Genomic DNA, 11624 nt, shown 5'->3' on the forward strand with positions numbered 1-11624 from the left:
CTCTCTCCATTTCTCTCTGTCCTGTCCAACAACGACGACATCAACAACAATAATAACCACAACAAGGGCAACAAAAGGGAAAATAAATATTTTTAAAAGTAAACAATGATTTTATTATTTTTAAGTATTTATTTTCCCTTTTGTTGCCCTTGTTTTTCATTGTTGTAGTAGTTATTATTATTGCTGTTGATGTTGTCGTTGTATGTCCTTCATTCATCCATCAACTCAGCCATCTATCCGTCCATCCACCCACCCAGCCAGCCGTTCTCCCACCCATCCCTCCATCTGTCCATTCACCCATCTGTCCATCCATTGGCTTATCCATGCACCCACTCATCCCTCCATGCCTCCATCCCACAAGCCTCTGGCTGGCTGAGCCCAGGGTTGGGGAGAAGTGTGGCAGAGGCGCCCCCTGCTGGTGGAACAAGGCAGTGGCTGTCCTGCAGGTGTGAAGCCACATGAGAGCGACAGACAAGAGGACCCCCAGGACCCCTCATCCCCCAGCGGCCCCGAGCCACCCCCTTCCTCTCTGCGCCCAGGGACACCCCCCGAGCCGCTGCCCCCGCCCCATCCATGTGCGTGCGGCCTCCAGGATCTGGCCTGGGGGAAGCAGAGCCGGCCCGGCAGCCTTGCCCCAGCCTCAGGCTGCCTGTCTCCCAGGGTCCCTCCAGCCTCCTCCTGCCTGTCCCTCCGGCCTCCTCCTGTCCGTCCCTCTGTTTTCCTCCTGTCCATCCCTCCAGCCTCCTCTTGTCCATCCCTTCATTCTCCTCCTGTCCGTCCTTCCATTCTCCTCCTGTCTGTCCCTCGGGCCTCCTCCTTGTCTGTCCCTCCATTCTCCTGCCCATCCCTCGGGCCTCCTTCTGTCCTTCACGGTGGCAGCTGAGGCTCCAGGGCAGTGTAGCACGTGGAGCTGTGACAGGGACCCCACTGTCCCCCAAACTCCGCTCACCCTGCGAGCTCACCTCTCCTGAGGGGAGGAAGGGGATGATCTCTGCAGGGAGTGGGTGACAGTGCTCCCTCCAGGCGTCCAGACATCCCTCGAGTCCCACCTGGCCGGCAGCTGGCTCGTGCATCTGGGCCCGTCACCTGCAAGGATGCTGGGGTCTCCCACCCCAGGGCGCAGGGGAGAAGGCAGGGGAGGAGGGAGGAGGACACCCAACTTGCTGACATTTTACCTTTCTGATGGTTTATCTGCAAGAGAAAGGGGAGGCAGCGAGACACAGACCCTGGAGCCTCAGCGTGTGTCTCTCCCCCTCTTTCTATCGCTCTGTCTCTTTGTAGCTGAGAAAATAGGGCCCAGAGCAGTCAAGCCCCAGTGATGAGCGAGACAGGGGGCCGGGCGGTGGTACACCTGGTTGAGTGCACATGTTATAGTGCCCAAGGACCCGGGTTCAAGCCCCCTGGTCTCCACCTGCAGGGGGAAAGCTTCATGAGTGACAAAGCAGGGCTGCAGGTGTCTGTCTCTCTCCCTTGCCATCTTCCCCATCCCTCTCGATGTCTGTCTCTATCCAATAAATAGATAAATAAATAATATTTAAGGGCAGGGGTAGACAGCATCATGGTTATGTAAAGAGACTCTCATGCCTGAGGCTCCAAGGTCCCAGGTTCAATCCCCCACACCAACACCAGTCAGAGGTGAGCAATGCTCTGGTTAAACTATATATATATATATATATATATATATATATATATATATATATGAACGATATTAAATAAATAATACTTGAGGGAGATGAAACTAGGGAATCGACCAGTGGTGCACCAGGTTAAGTGCACGTGGTGCAAAGTGCAAGGATTCCAGTTCGAGCCATCGACTCCCCACCTTCACAGGCGGTGAAGCAGGTCTGCAGGTGTCTGTCTTTCCCTCCCCTCTCTATCTTGCCCTCCTCTCTCCATTTCTCTCTGTCCTATCCAGCAGCAACAACAACAAATGGGAAAAAAATGGCTGTCAGGAGCAGTGGATTCGTAATGCAGGAACCAAGCCCCAGTGATAACTCTGGAGGCAGGGGAGGGGTGGGGAGAGGGAGAGAGACGAAATGAGGACTGCGTTCGGGGATATGTTGTGCCCAAGATCAAATTCAGTTCGTACTATTACTGGTGGTGCTGGGGGTTGAACCTGGGATTTTGCTGTGCTGAGTGAGTGGCCCCCGGCCTCCTTTCATTTCATCGCATCAGCTCTGCAGTGATCACTGCCGGGGGTGGATCCTGGGACAGACAGACAGACAGACGGCCTGTGGGACAGCCCAGCCCTGCTATTGCCCGGCTCAGTGAAGGAGGTCAGACATACGGGGTCACTCTGTTGACTCTGGCTGGAGCTGGGGTGGGGGTGGGGCTGGGGGACTTCCTTTTATTTAAAAAAATATCTTGGGTCCAGACTCCCAGAGGGATAAAGAACAGGGAAGCTTCCCATGGACGGGATAGGACAGGGAGCTCTGGTGCTGGGAACTGTGTGAATTGTACCCTGTTACTCTACAGCCTTGTCAGTCATTATTAAAGCACTAATAAAACATACAACTTTTAAAAAAAAGATTGACTTCTGTGGTCTGGGAGGTGGCACAGTAGATAAAGCGCTGGACTCTCAACCATGAGCTCCCAAATTCAGTCCCCAGCAGGCAGCACATGGACCAGAGTGTTGCTCTCTCTCTACTCTTATCTTACTCATCAATAATTTTTTTTTTTTTTTTTTTACAAGAGCACTGCTCAGCTCTGGTTTATGGTGGTGCAGGGATTGAAGCTGGGACCTTAGAGCTTCAGGCAGGAAAGTTATTTGCATAACCATTATGCTGTCACCACCCAGTAAATAAAATCTTAAAAAAAAAAAAAAAAAAGGAAAGGAAGGGAAGAAGGGAGGAAGGGAGGAAGGGAGGAAGGGAGGGAGGGAGGGAGGGAAGAAGGGAGGAAGGGAGGAAGGGAGGAAGGAGAGCAAGCAAGCTCTTGAGGGTGCGCTTGGGACAGCAGACAAAGATCATGGCCGGTGGGTGGCTGGCGGAGGGGGGGTATTTAGGGCGTGTTGACACACGGGATACTGGGGCGTCTGGGCGAGTGACAGTGGCCACTGGGCAGTGGCATCAAAGGTGGATTGTTGTCCTTGTTTTATTGTTGTAGTTATTATTGTTGTTGTCATTGTTGTTGGACAGGACAGAGAGAAATGGAGAGAGGAGGGGAAGACAGAGAGGGGGAGAGAAAGACAGACACCTGCAGACCTGCTTCACCGCCTGGGAAGCGACTCCCCTGCAGGTGGGGAGCCGGGGGCTCGAACCGGGATCCTCACACCAGTTTTGTTTGTTTTTACAGAGCACTCAGCTCTGGCTAATGGTGGTGCTGGGGATTGAACCTGGGACCTTTGGTGCCTCAGGTAGGAGAGCCTTTCTGCATCACATGATGGCATCTCCCCAGCTCCATCTGATGTCTTTTCAACACGCACTGGATCACCAGCAGTCAGCAGTCAGCCCATGGGTGAGGGCAGGACAGCACACTCCCGGCCAGCTGCGGACTCTGGGTGTTGGGTGTCTGGGGTCCTTGCTACTCTGTTGACTTTGACATGTTTGGCATTTGCTACAGTGAAAACAAACAAAAACGTGAAATACGCAGCAATAAACAGTAAAGTGCTAATTCTTTTCATAGTGAAACCAACCTTGCGGGGCGGGGAGTCGGCTCGGTTTGTTTCAGACGGGAAGATCAAGACAGCGGCAGAGACAGAGGCCACAGCACTGACCAGGGCGGTTAGGATCCTGACCGTCACCTTCCACCTGGGTGCTCTGCCCTCCCCGTCTGGACCTGGCTCAGCACACGGGGTTTCCTGTCTGCCTGGTCCGTCCCCTCAGATGCCTTACCCCCTGGGTCCCACTGTAATGTCCTGTCAGGAGAGCCCACCACTGCTCTGGTCCCCTGGAGACTAACTAACTCTCTGTCGTAACAGCACGTCACTGCTAAACCTCTGCAATCATCATCTGCTTCCTGGCTGTCTGTCTCTCTCCTGACCTAAAACAGTCTCAGAGACAGAAGCAACTCCGTCTCACTGTGCCCCGCAAAAGCCCGTCATGTCTCGTGTGCTAGGTCAGTCAGTCTTTGCCGGCCGAGTGGCTGCCTGCTCAGTCGGTGCATGGACTTCACACGAGGGCCAGGGAGCCGGCTCCGTCCATCAGAGCGCCAGCCTGACGGAGGCCACAGACGCCACAGGCTCAGCCCCTGGCTCCACTATGCTGGAGCTGGGCAGGGCAGGGCTCTGGTCCTTCTGTCTTTGTCTTAACAAGTAAATCTTTAAAATGAGTGCCTCGGTCTACAGCTAGCTGGATCCTGACACAGAATCCCGCCCCGTGTCACGCTGTCACACAGCTAGCCTTCCTGGTGGCAGTGTACTCCTGTGTGTGTGCGAGGGAGAGAGGGGGAGAAGCAGGAAGACGACACACTGGCATTTTGTTACAAATCCACCTGACAGGCCCTCAGCTACTCCCAACGTAGCAGGGAGGCGTCTTGGTGGCCTCACCATTCACAGACACAAGTGCTGGTCACAGGCCCTTGGATTCTCTGAGGGGGTGATGGAAACCGCGTCTTCTAATGTTTGACACTTGGGTCCCATCAGTTAAAGCCAGGTGTGTGCACATAGTGAGTGACAGGAGAGCTGTGAATGATGGTTTCCCACCATGCGGGAAGGGGCGCAGAGAGAAAGCTTTGGACTCTCAGGCATGAGGTCCCGAGTTCAATCCCCGGCAGCACAAGTGCCGGAGCGATGTCGGCTTCTTTCTCTCTCCTGCTACCTTTCTCATAAATAAATAAACATGATGTTCTCCGTCAGTCGCTTAGAGAGCAGCGAGTGAACTGCCTGCCCACCCCAGACGACGGCGCTGCAGCTGCACAGCAGAGAACGGTCTCTTAGCTCTCAGACCTTATTCAAGTAGAATCAAAGGTGAACGCTTCAGTGGCGAGACTGCTGTAACCCGTGAATGAGAGAGGAAAACTGCCGGCTCCCTGGCCAGATCTTTATTTAGAACAGGGGTCACGGGAGGAGTCACAGCACGTCCAGCAGGTTCAGCATCCGGATGTTGTTGTTCAGAAGTCTGCGGATGAGTGTGTGGGTCTCGTTGTGGGTGCTGCACAGGGCGCTCCTCAGGGCGCCCACCACGGCCCTGGCCTTCCTGCGCAGCCTGGCGGGCACCCGCCCAGGGTCCAGGTAGTCGGGCAGCCGCGCGCGGGCCCTGTACAACAGGTTGACCACGCGGTCCAGGCTGGGGGCGACCTGCACGTCCCCGTCGTCCTCCGTGTCCCGGGCGCCCTCCGTGTCCCCGGCGCCCTCCGTGTCCGTGTCCCCGGCGCCCTCCGTGTCCGTGTCCCCGGCGCCCTCCGCGTGCAGCTCGTCCAGGGCGTCGTCGTCCCGGCCGCCCGGCAGCACGTGCGAGCGGTACATCTTGCGGAGCTTGTGCTCGGCGGCCTCGGCCAGGGCCAGGCTGCGCCGCAGGTGCTCGCGGGAGGCGCGCATGTCGGCCCTGAACTCGGGCCGGATCATCTGGGCCAGCGGCAGCCGGCGCACCCGCGAAGCCAGCACGGCGAGCTTGTCCAGGATCTCGGCCTGCCCGGGGGGCGCGCCCTCCTTGCCCGCGTCCAGCAGCTGCGGCACGTCCTCCAGCTCGGGCCCGGCCGTGGGGGGCGTCGGGGCGCCCTTGTGGGGCTGCCGGGGCTCGGGCTCGGGCTCGGGCTCGGGCTCCTGCACCACGTAGGGCTCGGCCGGCCGCAGCACCACCGACACGTTGCTGCGCTTGAAGGCCCAGAAGGGCGCCTTGGTGGGCCGGGGGCTCGGCAGGTGGGGCGGCAGCACCCGGGCCAGCACCGTGGTGGTCCCGTCGGCAGGCCCCAGGGGGACGCTGTCGTCGCCGTCCTGCGACCCCGCGTCCGAGGTGAGCAGCCCCTTGGGCCGCGAGGCGCCCCGGCTGGCGGAGAGGCCCGGAGAGGAGAGCAACCGGCCGGCCTCGGGCTCCCGGGTGGGCACGCTGAGCATCGCGTCCTGCAGGGCCTGCACGTAGTGGCTCAGGCTCTGCTCCTCGTCAGGGGTCATGGGCCGCTCTGGGGACCGAGCGAGAAGCCGTGTCACTCGGCGTGTCACTCGGGCGGGCTCCCTGCCCCCAGCCTCTGCCCCGCCCTCACCTAGCGGGAACAGGTCAGCCGCCTGTTCAGGGCCGGGTGGTGCACATGCTGAGCTCACATGGTGGCATGCACAAGGACCCGGGTTCGGCCCCCTGGCCCCCACCACAGGGAGGAGCTTCACGAGTGGTGGAGCTGGTCTGCAGGTCTCTTTCTCCCTCTGTTTAAAATTATTTTTGGTACCAGTGCACTGCTCAGCTCTGCTTATGGTGGTGTGCAGGCGGGAGGGGGGGATTGAACCGGGGACTCCAAAGCCTCAGGCAGGAGAGTCTCTTTGCAGAACCATTACGTTATCTACCCCCGCCCCCCCTTTTTAAAATTACTTTCTTTTTTGTTCTTGCTAGATAGGACAGAGAGAAATTGAGGGGGGAGAGGCCGATGGAGTGGGGGAGAGACCTGCAGCCCGGCGTCACTCACTGCTCATGAAGCTCTTCCCCTGCAGGCAGGAAGCAGAGGCTCAAACCTGGGTCCTTGTGCAAGGTGACATGTGTGCTCACGTCATCGCCCAGCCCTGTGTGGGTCTCTGTCTCTCTCGGTCTCTGTCTCCCCCTTCCATTTGAGTTTCTGTCTCTATTCCATAAATGAATAAGTAAAATATTGCAGAGTGACTGGTGATCAGTGACTGGTGAAGAGCTCACTGGACAGAGCACTGGGCTCGTCTAGGGTCCTGAGGTCCCTGCTTCAACCCCCAGCGCTGCATGTACCAGAGCGGGCTCTGGCGTCTCCCCTCTCTCTCTCATGTGCGATCAGTCAAATGGATCAGGTCAGCAGCGACAGTGCAAAACTTAGCACGATACTCTTGTGTCTGCTCTTCACGAAACTTGGGATTCACTAGGTAGCTTACTTTTTTCAAAGATTTATTTATGAATATGAACGAGAGGGCTGGAGAAAGAGAGCCAGAACCCTCTGGCACACTTGAGCCAGGGATCGAACTCACACCTTGGAGTCCAAGGCTTTATCCACTGTACCACCTGCTGGGCCTCAGGCAGTTTTCATTACTTCAGGGGCTGGAAAATAGCTCTCTCAGTAAAGCACATGCCTTAGCAAGTGTAAGGCCCTGGGTTTGAGCCCTGGCACCCCATGGGAGTGCCACGGACAGCACGAGGAGGAGCTCAGAAGGGAGGCTGGTCAGCCTGCTCTGCCCTCGAGGAAGACGGGTCCTGACGTGAGAGCAGCCTAGAATGTTCCAGCTGTGACCATGGGCTGTGAACTCAGACTGACAGGGACTCGGAGGCCACATGGGCTCCTGTGCTGGAAGGAACGCACAGGTCCTGGGGCAGACTGATGTGGTGAACAGTTAATCGTATTTTTTTATCTTACATATGTAAGTTGTATTCCTATATTTTATGTAATTCAGCTTTCAATTTCTGTTCTGTGTCTGATACCATCTTCCCAGATAATATTTCTAGTCCATCCCCATGCTAGTCATGAAGCTCAAGCAAAAATTACTAAAGTCATGGACCCCTAGGAACAGACCTAAAACAGATGTCCTAGCTTCTCTCCGCCCTAAGATGCCTATTCTCATCTGCTCTATTCCTACCTTTTGATTCCTGATTATGAGACATTTTGTCCTGATTTATATCTTACTGCTTTTCAGCCACCAAGCTGCAGATGCTGCCAAGACGCCATCCCGACCTCCCTGGGCAGACGCCCTCCCCTATGTGTCCTGGAGCCTCCCCTCCCCAGAGCCCTGCCCCGCTAGGGACAGACAGACACAGGCTGGGGGTGTGGGTCCACCTGCCAACACCCATGTCCAGCGGAGAAGCCATGACAGAAGTCGGAACTCCCACCTGCTGCTCCCCATAAAAAACTTTCGTTGGGTGGGAGTAGATAGCATAATGGTAATGCAGAGCCTCTCATGCCTGAGGATCCAAAAGTCCTAGGTTCAATTCCCTATACCACCATAAGCCAGAGCTGAACAGTGCTCTGGGCAAAAACAAACAAACAACTTCGGTCCCTACTCCCTGAGGGCATGGGGGTGACCCGGTGTGCAGGGAGATGGCCAGAGGGCTCTGGACCCCAATTCCACCAGGACCCAGAATGTTTGTCGCCAGGAGTCTTGTTTTCATACCATCGCTGAAGGGGAAGTGAATCTGGAAAACACCAGAGGAGGCCAGGCAAGGTTTCTCTTATCTGAGAGAGAACAGGGGGAAAAAGAAAGATGGGAAGCAGTAATAGGTGTAGATGTGAGACTTAGAAAAGACGTGAAGGTGGTCCAGGAGGTGGCACAGTGGCTAAGGCACTAAACTCTCAAGCATGAGGTCCTGAGTTCAATCCCTGGCAGCACATGTACCAGAGTGATGTCTGGTTCTTTCTCTCTCTCCCCCTTTCTTTCTCATAAATAAATAAATGAAAATCTTTAAAAATATATAAAAAAAAAAAGAAAGAAAAGAAAAGAAAAGACGCGAAGGCAGGACAATAGAAAGGAATGAAAACATGAAAACGGGCAAAAAATAGACAAATAGATACAGTCAACACACATCCATGACCCTGGAGAACCGCTGCAGTTTCCAGTGGAGGGGATGGAACACAGAACTCTGGGGGTGAGAGCAGCATGGAATTACACCCGTTAGCTTACAATTCTGTGAATCAATATTAAATCACTAGTAAAAACTAAAAACAAGGGAGCCGGGCGGTGGCGCAGCGGGTTAAGCGCAGGTGGCGCAAAGCGCAAGGACCGGCATAAGGACCCCAGCTTGAGCCCCCGGCTCCCCACCTGCAGGGGAGTCGCTTCCCAGGCGGTGAAGCAGGTCTGCAGGTGTCTGTCTTTCTCTCCCCCTCTCTGTCTCCCCTCCTCTCTCCATGTCTCTCTGTCCCAGCCAACAGCAACAATAGCAGCAACAACAGTGGGGAAGAGATGGCCTCCAGGAGCAGTGGATTCATAGTGCAGGCACCGAGCCCCAGTGGTAACCCAGGAGACAAACAAGGAGAAGGAGAAGGAAACGGAGGAAAGAAGAAAACCGAGAAACTTAAGGTCGGTCGGTGTGTGTGTGTGTGCGTGTGTCGCGGCTCCCGGGAGCCGGCACCCCAAGGAGTGCTCTGAGGTAAGCACCTAGCGCTGTGCTCCCTTCAGGAGACGTGTCCTGAATCCCATTTCCTGTGAAAAACTGTCAACGGTGCTGCTACCCGGGCAACAAGGCTCAGTGTCTCCATCACCACCAGGGAGTGAGTCAGACCAGGCAAAGAAGGACGGAGGGGGGGGGAGGAGGAGGAGGAGGAGGGGGGGAGGAGGAGGGGGAGGAGGAGGGGGAGGAGGAGGGGGAGGAGGAGGGGGAGGAGGAGGGGGAGGAGGAGGAGGAGGAGGAGGGGAGGAGGAGGAGGAGGAGGGGGAGGAGGAGGGGGGGGAGGGGGAGGAGGAGGAGGGGGAGGAGGAGGAGGGGGGGAGGGGGAGGAGGAGGAGGGGGGGAGGGGGAGGAGGAGGAGGGGGAGGAGGAGGGGGAGGAGGAGGGGGAGGAGGACGGAGTCCAAACGCAGACGCCAGGGCAACAGCAAGACTCCCAGGAGCCCCTGGGCAGCGTCCTGCGGGTGGCCGGCCAGGGGCCGCAGCGCGGGGAGGGGGTGCCATTTTGGAACCAGCTGACTGTGGCAACAGACTCTCCTGCCTGAGGCTGCCAGGCCCCAGGTTCAGTCCCCAGCACCACCATCGCTGGAGCCGGCAGGGCTCTGCAGGAAACGCACTGACCGCTCACTGGAAGGCAAGCCCCGAATCCAGACCAGGGCTGGCAGCAGGCTGAGCACACGCCAGTGCCCCGCACTGTCCCCCAGCGTCCCCTGCAGTGTCCTCCTGTCTCCCTCACAAGGCCCCCAGTCATCCGTCACCCACTGTCCCCCTCCCAGTGTCACCCACTGTCCCCATTACAGTGTCACCCACTGTCCCCGTGTCCCCCCTCAGTGTCACCCACTGTCCCCGTGTCCCCCCCCAGTGTCACCCACTGTCCCCATTACAGTGTCACCCACTGTCCCCGTGTCCCCCTCCCAGTGTCACCCACTGTCCCCATTACAGTGTCACCCACTGTCCCCCTCCCAGTGTCACCCACTGTCCCCGTGTCCCCCTCCCAGTGTCACCCACTGTCCCCATTACAGTGTCACCCACTGTCCCCGTGTCCCCTCAGTGTCACCCAATGTCCCCATTACAGTGTCACCCACTGTCCCCCTTCCAGTGTCACCCACTGTCCCCGTGTCCCCCCCAGTGTCACCCACTATCCCCCCCAGTGTCACCCACTGTCCCCCTCCCAGTGTCACCCACTGTCCCCGTGTCCCCCTCCCAGTGTCACCCACTGTCCCCATTACAGTGTCACCCACTGTCCCCGTGTCCCCCCAGTGTCACCCACTGTCCCCCTCCAGTGTCACCCACTGTCCCCATTACAGTGTCACCCACTGTCCCCCTCCCAGTGTCACCCACTGTCCCCCTCTAGTGTCACCCACTGTCCCCATTACAGTGTCATCCACTGTCCCCCTCCAGTGCCACCCACTGTCCCCCTCCCAGTGTCACCCACTGTCCCCCTCCAGTTTCACCCACTGTCCCCCTCCCAGTGTCACCCACTGTCCCCGTGTCCCCCTCCCAGTGTCACCCACTGTCCCCATTACAGTGTCACCCACTGTCCCCCTCCCAGTGTCACCCACTGTCCCCGTGTCCCCCCAGTGTCACCCACTGTCCCCCTCCAGTGTCACCCACTGTCCCAATTACAGTGTCACCCACTGTCCCCCTCCCAGTGTCACCCACTGTCCCCCTCTAGTGTCACCCACTGTCCCCATTAGTGTCATCCACTGTCCCCCTCCAGTGTCACCCACTGTCCCCCTCCCAGTGTCACCCACTGTCCCCCTCGTTTCACCCACTGTCCCCCTCCCAGTGTCACCCACTGTCCCCCTCCAGTTTCACCCACTGTCCCCGTGTCCTCCCAGTGTCACCCACTGTCCCCCCTCCCAGTGTCACCCACTGTCCCCCTCCCAGTGTCACCCACTGTCCCCCTCCAGTGTCACCCACTGTCCCCGTGCCCCCCCTCCCAGTGTCCCGGGGACCCTCCAGCGCTCCCCTCCCGCTGTCCCGTGTCCCGTGTCCCCGGCCACTTACGCCGCCGACGGGCCGCCATGGAGGGCGGCCAGAGCAGCAGCGCCACGAGGAGCAGGACCGGGGGCGCCATCCCAGCCGGGGGCCACGCGCGGCCCTTCACCCGGCGACCTCAACGGCCGCTCCCAGGGCGCAGGCGCGTGTGGGCGGGGCTGCTCCGGACTCCGCCCCTTCCGGGTCCCCGCCCCTTCCGGGCCCCGCCCCTTCCGGGCCCCGTGAGCGCCGCGCCTCCTCCGCTTCCGCTCCGCCGGCACGTGGCCTGGAATGGCGACGCCCGGGACGGCGACCCCCGCGTTCCTGGGCCTGGGGACGGAGTGGGGCGGGTGGCGTTGGGGGGACGTGGTGGCGGAACTGGGGAGTCGGGCTGGGTGGGGGCCTGGAGACTCGGGCCTGCGGCGGGACGGGGATGGCGCCCGAGGAC

At 58.4% G+C, this 11624-nt stretch overlaps 1 protein-coding gene across 1 annotated transcript; it reads right to left on the minus strand.

The window, feature by feature from the left end:
* Window positions 1-4946: 4946 nt before the first annotated feature.
* Window positions 4947-11298, minus strand: SPESP1 (sperm equatorial segment protein 1). The gene is made up of 2 exons (XM_060175600.1): window positions 11207-11298; window positions 4947-6057 (listed from the first exon to the last, which is right to left on the minus strand). Exons 1-2 carry the CDS (start codon window positions 11274-11276, stop codon window positions 5009-5011), a joined length of 1119 nt encoding a protein of 372 aa, XP_060031583.1. The 5' UTR covers window positions 11277-11298; the 3' UTR covers window positions 4947-5008.
* Between the last annotated feature and the right edge of the window lie 326 nt (window positions 11299-11624).

Source organism: Erinaceus europaeus, chromosome 16 (genome assembly GCF_950295315.1).
Source record: "Erinaceus europaeus chromosome 16, mEriEur2.1, whole genome shotgun sequence".
In the NCBI taxonomy this organism is placed as follows: domain Eukaryota; kingdom Metazoa; phylum Chordata; class Mammalia; order Eulipotyphla; family Erinaceidae; genus Erinaceus; species Erinaceus europaeus.

Excerpts from the sequence above, each read along its gene's own strand:
- SPESP1 (XM_060175600.1), bottom strand. The coding sequence starts at position 11,276 with ATGGCGCCCCCGGTCCTGCTCCTCGTGGCGCTGCTGCTCTGGCCGCCC. Across the intron at positions 6,058-11,206 it reads CATGGCGGCCCGTCGGCGGC|AGCGGCCCATGACCCCTGAC; the intron begins GTAAGTGGCCGG and ends CTCGGTCCCCAG.